The sequence below is a fragment of the Rhagoletis pomonella genome, unplaced genomic scaffold (genome assembly GCF_013731165.1).
Source record: "Rhagoletis pomonella isolate Grant_MI unplaced genomic scaffold, Rhpom_1.0 Rhpom_scaffold_00011, whole genome shotgun sequence".
NCBI classification, from domain to species: Eukaryota; Metazoa; Arthropoda; class Insecta; order Diptera; family Tephritidae; genus Rhagoletis; species Rhagoletis pomonella.
Window position 1 is genome coordinate 24,152,138 of NW_023458565.1, and position 9,708 is coordinate 24,161,845.

Below are 9,708 nucleotides of genomic sequence, written 5' to 3' on the forward strand. Positions count from 1 at the left end.
GAATAAAAGTTTGCAATAGATATTAAAATAATTCAACGATATTAATAGAAAGGTGCACACACATGCATTTACATATGTATGTACATACAAACGAGCACCAATTAATTTTATTTAAAGAAATGGCGTGTCGTCTATTTCCGGTGTAGCAAACGTAGTACATAGGGCGACATCTAGATGTCATCTACCTCGCCCTATTCACTATGCTTTTTTATAGGAGCTTTTCAAAGCTTTGCTTTATGGTGTCGGACACACAACATTGAAAGTTTCTGGAACACAACATTGAAAGTTTCTGGAACACAACATTGCAAGTTGATAAAAGCGTTGTAAAAAGGCAAAAAATATAATCTTAAGCAAAGGCAGATGCATATATCTATGTACATATGTAGTATGTATCTTGGTTAAGAGACAAAATAGATCTCTAACGTAAGTTTCACTTCTCCAGTATGGCCAAGGCGCGCTTACTGTTTTCGATAAAAAAAAATAATCGTTATTTTTCAATTTTTAACCGTTATAATGAAGACTACATTTATGACCCTTCATAAATCCTTTATGATTTAAAAAACTAAATCTGAACGTAACAGTAATGATATGATCAAAAAAATAAAAATCCAAATATGGCGATGAAATTTTATGAGGAAAATATAAATTCAATTTGAATGGTCAAATTATGATTTTTATTATAAAGGTGCAGATAGCAGATGGAAACAGCAAGAAGAGAAAGATTTGGTTTCACTTAGCGTTTTATCTCGAAATCGCCAACCAAGAGGAAGAAACTTTTATTAATTGGGCTAAATATTTTCAAAATTGACCAGTGCTTATTGAAAATTTCTCAGTTATCACAAGCGATCCTACACATGTATGTACTATATAATGGATATTAGGAAATTGGACGCTAAGCAATATAAGCAGCCCAACCAAAATTGTGTAGCTCTCTTGAAATGGCCCACTAATATTGTTTATTATTCCAGCCATTCTCTGGACCAAATTTATGTCAGAGTAAAAGGCACGAACGCATTGCGGGTGTAATAAGTATGTACAATGTGCATAGAAGTACTCACATAAGCGGTCAAATGTATAAAATTGTAAGTGGTTTCTGAGTGGCTATGCAAGATCGGCGTTCGAAAATGTGGCCAAAAGCGTAAACACTCAGTTTTTCTTAGCACTTTGGTGCGAACGGTTGCGCTAAATTCGAGAAATTGGTTGAAAAAGTGTCGGGCTGGAATAATAAGATCATATGTGTATTGTTTTTATTGAGAATTTAAGAAATCTAATTCAGCACTCAATTATTGATAAAAATATTAAAAATAATTGTGCAAACATTTGAAACTCCTTTGTTTATATAGGCATATGCATGAATATTTGTTTTGGCCATACATTTTGATATACATCCATATATATATGTATTTGTTTGTACATATGTAACGATCGGCATAAATCAAAGCTGAATTGATCAGTAAATATTTAAACAGGAACATATGTTCGTTACCAAAAGTGTGTATGTACATATGTTGGTCCATACGCATGCGGTCTATTTGTGGTCGAATGAGTTCATGCCAATTCTGATCGAGCACTTCTTCGTGAATTTTTGGAAATTTAATAAAAAATTATAAAAATTTACAGATCCTTTTAAGTGGTTTTTCTTCGCTACAATTCGCGCGCATGGTCCACTCAATCGTCAACAGCGAATTCCAGCGAAAGTGTAGTGCCTTGCAACAGAAACTTATCACATATATTGATCGTGTTTCAGCACCACTTACCATGGAGAATGTTCGCTTTTCCATTATTGTAAGATTTCAATTGCTTTCCCATTGAATCCTTTTATGAATACATATTTAGTGCCTACCAAAACTATTTGCTTTCGAATAGCATACAATTTTCATTACTCAAATACACTTCACACATTTATAGGAGAACGATCTCAAATGGAATTCGGAGTGCCATGAAACACACGATCTCTTCTTCGACAAGCGTAGCATCTCCAGCGAGAGTAGCAACAATAGTGATGCGGTCTTTAGCGATGAGGCGCATGAGATATTCTTGTGGCAACAACAACATCAAATGATCTGGGATCAGCACGAAATCGAGGAGACACTTAGTCTGGTCCCCAATTCGCATGCCATATTCGCAATGGTCAAAACAAATTGTTTTCAAGGTTTGATTTTTTTTTTGTAAAATTTCAAACAAAAATTCTCCATTAAAAGGGCCTCTAAAATAAATATTCTAACCCTAGAACTTATACCCGGCTCCAGTGATGCCAATTTGGCGCTACTCTATGCCTCTATCTATGGTTGTGTGGAGAATATTCTTGCTCTACTCGATCAGTATGCCGCCGATCCGAATTGCAAGGACATACGCGGCCGCACGCCTCTCCATTTCGCTTGTTGCCGCGGCAATGCACACTTCGCCAAAGTGCTATTGGACCGTGGCGCTGACCCGAATCGCTATGATGGCAAAAAGGAAGTTACACCCTTACATTGTGCGGCCAGGTTAGTCATACCGATTGGTTGTTGTTAGTGCTGCGCGTGTTGTTAGCGCATTGCTATTTCAAGCATTTTATTCACACCTCAGCGCAATAGTTGTAAACAAAAATAATTAGACCAACAACTTTTTGACGCGTTTGGAAAAGAAAACATTTAATTTCATTTAATTTTCTTTCCGTTTATTTATTTTTTTTCTCCGGCCTTGCTGTGATTGCCCGCGCGCGCGCCTATGCGATCACAACCACGATCACGATCACCACCACCCCATTTAATTTGGTTGTGCGCTCGATTGCTCGATTGCGTTGAACCGTCGCGCGGTGGTAGCGCTAAGAGCGTGGAATGCATTTTGCTGCTTTTGAAACGGAAAGCGCACATCAATATTGGCATTGAGAAGCGTTCGGCGTTGCATTTCGCTATCGATCGCAATGCGGTTGAGTGTGTGGAGATATTGCTTAAATATGGCGCGGATCCCAATACGCCACAGGTAAATAGTGAGACATTAACATAACACTAATTTTCCCAGTTATGCGCTCGCTACTAATGAAACACGTATGTATGTATTTTTTTCATATCTCAGGTCTACACGGAAACGCCGCTGCATACAGCTTGCGCACTGGGCTTCAGCAAATGTGTGGAATTGCTATTGAATCATGGCGCGGATGTGCGCTCACAATTCGGCGAAGGGAAATTGACAGCCTTGCACTTGGGTATGTTTTGTGTTCACTGTTTAACAGCTGCAAATTTTCACTGTCTATTCACACAAAACAAATCCGATACGAGTTTCTTTCCCGCGTAACTGTTGCTTTCTCTCATCCATCCCCTTCAGCCGCTGAGAATGATTACGTTGAATGTGTACGTTTGCTGTTGGAACATGGCGCTGACGTCGATTGCCGTAACGCCAGCCATCAGACCCCATTGCATTTGGCCTGCCTATCACAATCCATCGAAACGGTTGACATGCTGATCAAACATGGCGCCAATGTGAATGCAATCTATAGGGATGGCCGCACAGCTCTACATGCTGCGATCGTTAAGCAATCTCGAAGTTTGGACTGTTGCAATGCCTTGTTGAAGGCGGGTGCCAATGTCAACAAAGCAGATAATTTTGGCTATACACCGCTACATATCGCGGCCTTGAATGAGTTCAGCAATTGCGTGTACACTTTTATTGGTAAGTTTCGCATGATCAGGGAGATAGAAAATAATTAAACTTTAACCGTAATCGGTTGTTGATATGCGCGCACATATAAAAACTGGTTTTCCTATGGGAATTCGCTAATAAGAATCGTCGCACACTTCGAAATCGCATTATTGCGGAAGCTGAGTTCGAAAGCGTAAGTTCGGGTCATAAAGCGTCGGGTGAAGAATATGATGAAAAGGAAAATAAGCAATGTTCTCATAGCCACGGGTGATGAAACTCACGAATGTTGCAACAAGTCCCGGAGATGTGAAGGGTTGGTAGAGCATTATAACCCATTCTATCCTATCATAACTTATTAAATTAAATTATCTCACGGTTTTTCCTAGGGAATGGAGGGTCCTAGAACCACTCGAAGTATCGGAGGTGTGGTCTGAGCCCCCTGTGAAAGATGCTAATTTTCCCACATTTTTACTTTGCTTTGAAGGTTAAATCGTTTCTTTTTATTTGACTCTGTAACCGTTTTAGCGATTTTGGCCGGGTCCAACAAAGCACGCCAGTCGGTTAATCTTCTTGCTAACAGGCGCTAATTAGAAACACCAAGTAAAGCCAGTCCTTCTTCACATGGTCTTTCCAACACAGAGGAGGGCTACCTCTTCCTTCCATTCGTACGATAAGTCCTAACCAGCGCTACACAATTCCGTCGTCGCTAACGCACGGAGGCCTGTATATCTTCCACGGAATCTTTCTCTCGAATACTCCAAGGGCCGCCTCATCGGATGTTGACATTGTACATGCTTCATCGCCTTGTATTCGTACGATGAGAGGGGACTTCATATCCTCATTGCATACTCAGTCCAAAGTAGCACTTGTTGATATGGATTTCACTAACGTTAATGCTGGTTCAAAAGTTTTCGAAGTCCTCTACTACATCGCGCCAACGTGCTTTCAAATCGACAAATAGTTTGTATGTGCCGGTTTTTCTCTCGATATTTTTTTCCAAGTGGCAGACCTTTGTCTTCGGTTGCTTTGTTATATTGAGCCGCACTGTTCTTTTCGAATTTCACAATGGCCATCATCGATTGATGTGGCCAAATCTGGAAATCAGTCCCTATTTCGTCGTTCTTGTTCTCGTAAGCTGTCGAACTTTCTGCAAACGCATTCCGACGCTCTTTGTGCCGTGGTTAAGATCGGTATTTTTCTATCTATCTAAAAGGGTCAATACATTCCGGGTACCGGTTTTCCCGCTGTTACCGACGCGCAGTTGGAATATTTCGACGAACTTTTGTTCAAAAATGGCTGAAAGACTAAATTTTTTATCGCATTGAATTGGTTTTAAAAAACAAATCCGACTTTTTTTTACTCGGGCTCAGACAGTCTTTTCTAAAATCCGTTCCAAGTATTTCCAAGAAAAAATATACATATACGGATTGGCCAAAATTTGACTTCTCCGGCATTTCTTAAATAAAATCTGTAGTAAAATTTCCGCCGCGCGATGGGTGCACCCGACTAGGAACGTGTTAGAGGCAACTAAACCCTAGTCCTCGTTGGCTCGACCATGTCTAAATAGCAACTTTCCTGGGCTTATCGTTAGTTAAGCTTGCCGTTGTAGCAAAAACAAGAGAGAGTATGAGAGTTTTCATTATGAATATTTTCATATCTTACGAGCTTTACCGGAACAGTTATATGAAAAAAATGCATCAGCTGTCACAGTTGACGTAAGGCCCATTCTTATCTTCGGAGTTACAGTATGGTGCCGAATGCTGGCCAAAAATACGTCCAAAAGCAAAATGGAAAAAGTGCTTATCACGGTGGCCTTTACCTCTAACCACTGCAAAGCTCCTAACGCTCCCTCGGTCCTTCTAACCACACTCCTAAGTCTTGCGTAAATGACACTAGGCAAACAAGCGTTTTACCTGCCTACTTTGATAATTACAATCCCCGTTATGAGCGAATGGTGAAGTGAAAAAAGCTAGACGCTAGATCCATTTCAATCTTCAGCGATTATTTCGAGCTAAATAATAAAGTCGGCAACAACATCCATTCGGAAGAACTAGTTCTAAGCTGCTGCTGTCCTTTAGTAGAATACACCATCAACGTATGCTCCGAAGGCTTCAATTTAATATCTGCAGTGCAACAATACCTCTTCGAAGATAGCAATTCAATGACGAATGGTTCTAAGCGGCCACGCGATGCGTAAATAATATAGTCTGGGTTGTCGGGCTAAGAAACTTATTTGTAGTCGTTCAATTCTGCGCCAAATGCCATCAAGCAAACCATCTGCTAACGAACTACAGACATACATATCATCACTAGATCTGTCTTTATTGGAAAAGACAACCACCGGTGTGCGACGAATTAATGTAAACATATATGAGTCTCTAGTTCTCCTTGATCGTCTGTCTATTAGCTCAGAGTGTAGTTTCATCAACGGACATTGTTCAATGGAAATACACGAAGGCGTAAATGTTTTCCTCTAATGATTTCTACCGCCATTGCAGTAGAAGACGATAAAAAGCATCGAGCACTTTCTCTGCTACTGCACGACCTAGTTCTAAATACGACAACGTAATCTGAAGCACTTCATAAAGGATTGCCCAGCGGACTAATAATCCTTGCTAATTTGTATCTAAATACTAGGCCGTAGTATAAGAAATGCATTAATTTCTGGCATCGCATCAAAAAAAAGTACTTTCGAAGGAAAAGTCTTGAAATAAAGCACAAAATAGACTTTTAGGAAAATAAATAAAGTCAAAGGCCAGCATCATGAGAAAAAGCACTGTACTTTTAAATATAGTACGGATGGTCACCGTACCTATAGAGTTTTAGGCTTCCTTCGCCCTCTCTTGAAGGTCATTTCCTGATTTAATTTCAGGGTAAGAGCTGGATGAGCTGTGACAAACTTGTATCAGAAGAAGCATTTTGACGCACTTACATATGCAAGGAATCTGGTCAAGCGACCTGTGTCCTTTCTTGAACTTCACAAAGGTGGCATCATTACATCTCCTTCTGGAGTTTGAGGCCCTTTAAAGCAGAAGGGAGAGGGGTATAGGGCATCTATGGCTAAGAGAGGAACACTCCCGGCGTCATGTCTGAAATTTCTAGGGCTCGCTGAGGTGTTGCAATGAGCTGGGGATACAATAGATTTATCTATCCCTGTGGTATTAAAAATATCCAGGGGCCTAAATGAGCCCTGTAATATACTGCCACTATAACTTAAGCAATCTACTCTATATTGGACCTCATTCTCCTCTACTACTACGTGAGCTAGTTTCCGCTGGCATTCAATTTAGCAAACTAATAATTTGAATTTCTATTTTAACGAAACTAATATTTTCCTCTCCTCTCCTACTTATGTACTTCACAGAACATGGTGCTGATATAACAGCACGTACGATGGGTAATGTATCTGCTTTGTCATTCATCGTACGACGTACGCCAGAGATTATACCGAAACTTACGGCCAAAATGGACAATTCCATTAAAGTAAACGACCATGAAATCGGTGACGTTGATTGTGAAATCAAATTGGATTTTCGTCTCTTGGTGCCGCCTACTTCATTGGAACGCGGCGAAACTGAATTGCTGTTGTCATTGATCGAAGTTGGCCAGAAACGTTTACTTATGCATCCATTGTGTGAAACTTTTCTTTTTCTCAAATGGCGACGTATACGTAAATTCTTTCTGATGAGCCTCTTTTATCATGCTATCTATGTAATACTCTTCACAATGTATATTGTTGGTGTATATGCGCGCAATTGTGATAAGAATCCGAATTGTGAAGCTCCTGGATATATATGCACAGTGGGCTATTTTGTTATTATACTGAATTTAATATTAATGGGCAAAGAGATTTTTCAGGTAACTATTTACTAGATAATGCGTGATGATGTGTACAGTTGCTTATGAAAATATTTAGTTACTTTAACTGATGTACATATGTACGCGTAATTACAGATGGCTCACGGCTTACAAGGTTATGCGAAATATTGGGAAAATTGGTTGCAATGGGCTATTGTCTTCGGTGTATTGCTTTGTGTGGTGAGTCATTAGCGCAACGCTACTTTAAATGCTACCTAATTTTTCTACCTTTTTAGACGCCTGAAATTTTAGTGCCCAGTAATTTGTTGGCGGTGCCTATGTGGCAGCATCATGTGGCAGCCATTGTTGTGCTTTTGGTTTGGTTGGAGTTAATGATGTTGGTGGGACGTTTTCCGATATTCGGCGTTTACGTGCAGATGTTTACGAAAGGTAAGGATGGTGCAAAAACGCAGAAATAACAAAAAGATTGTTAGTTTTTTTTTACTTTAACTTTGGAACAAACGATTTAGGTAATTTCATTGTACATAATTGTCGGAATGAGGTTTTAAAGAAAATTGCAAATAAAGAGTATTGAATATAAGCCCTCGGTATGTATGTACATTAGGGTGGTCCAAAAACCCCATAAATAATAAAATCATTTTTTATTAAATCTAGAAAAATTCTAGGGTATGTGAGCTTAACATTGTAAACTTTTTTGGACCACCTTAGGCTTAGGAAAGCTTGATAGTGCCGTATCTTCTGAGAGATTGTTGCTTCTGTTGACATGTTCTGGGAAGAGGGCCCTCCGTCTGGGCAGAGATCCATTGGCATTAGGCTGATTAGCTCCAGAAATCGACCAGTAGCTGACTGAGCTTTATGAAGCGCTCATGCCTGGTTGATCTTCGTATGGGTTTTATTATTACACGAGAAGTGTGGTCAGAAGGTGCAGTAATCTCAGTACAAATTCTTAGCCAAAAGTTCAACTTCAAGTCGACACCGGTTGCCATGATCTCACAGCAATAATTATTTAGGCCAAAATGAATAAATTAAGAAGCTATATATAAATGTAAATATAAAAAATATAGAAGCAATTCTGGGACCCCCTAATGCACATCCATACGAACATGTGCAAACGTGATCCTTTCGCAGTTTTCGGACCGCACGCTTTCATTTGTCCGATTTCTTAGACGTTTTAAGCTCAAAATGTAATGTAATGACTGTAAGCGTTGTTTTTGGAGACGGTTTCCAATATGTATGTGGATTAGAGTGGACCAAGTTTTGTATGGAGGAAAAAAAAATGTCATCGAAGAAAACGGGGCACCGCCTTAGTTTTTTTCCTTTTGGTATTTTTAATATCTATACCAACTCAATGAGCTTGATCGCTTTGAAACTGACAAAAATATTGGCGAAAGCTACTGTTGTCATGACAACTGACGCTTGTTATATTTTTTTAGCCAATTTAAATTTGAAATGTTCTTAGGTTGCTTAACCAATCGTTTGGTTAATATAGGTACAAAATATTTCCAGAGTAATAAATATTAACATTACATGGGCATCCACTAAATCTATACTTAGAAACATATAAAGTTCGGTGCCAGCACCTCTTTCGGCAAGAAAAAAAATTTTGGAAGGTGCCCCAAACCCTATCTCGGAAAATTTTTGGAGCTCTCTAATGTACATTTATATGTGTATGCTTACCTATATGTGTGTATGTATGTGTATTAGAAGCTCCAACTGAGGAGGTTAGCGTGATCCGCACGCAGCTTAGCTTGTGATCGATTCGCTATTAATTTTCAGCCGCAAGGTAAATCATTTAAATGGCACTATAATTTTTTAAGGGTACACGCTTGCGTACACACGTTTTTATGTACATATACACCTTTGCATTTGTTCTTAACAAAATTCATGACCAGATTTCTTACTGGGTCTCTTTGCATTATCTATTATTTCCCAGTTGCTGGCAATTTTTGTAAATTTTTATTGGCCTACATCTGCTTGTTAATCGCCTTTTGCCTCAGCTTCTCAGTGCTGTTCAACGACTATCCACCATTCGAAAATATAACTTGGTAAATATTTTTTAATAATCTCTATATGGAAATAATGTTAAGAATAAAAACAAATCACCATCTCTTTTCTTAGGTCACTACTCAAAGCCATCACTATGATGTCCGGTGAATTAGAGTTCGAAGATATATTTTACGGCGATGCACCAGTGAAATTTCCTGTCACCTCACACATTCTGTTTCTCTGCTTCGTACTACTCGTCACCGTTATACTCACCAATCTGAT

The 9,708-nt window shown here is 39.2% G+C and overlaps 1 protein-coding gene across 1 annotated transcript; it reads left to right on the top strand.

The window, feature by feature from the left end:
• Positions 1-1,598: 1,598 nt before the first annotated feature.
• LOC118747230 (transient receptor potential channel pyrexia) lies at positions 1,599-9,706 on the top strand (the record flags this gene model as incomplete). The annotated part of the gene is made up of 11 exons (XM_036481218.1): positions 1,599-1,785; positions 1,909-2,152; positions 2,231-2,486; positions 2,805-2,964; positions 3,058-3,187; positions 3,307-3,651; positions 6,986-7,479; positions 7,576-7,659; positions 7,716-7,869; positions 9,374-9,485; positions 9,559-9,706. Coding segments are annotated over exons 1-11 (2,253 nt in total), but the record flags the coding sequence as incomplete, so codon positions are not given.
• Between the last annotated feature and the right edge of the window lie 2 nt (positions 9,707-9,708).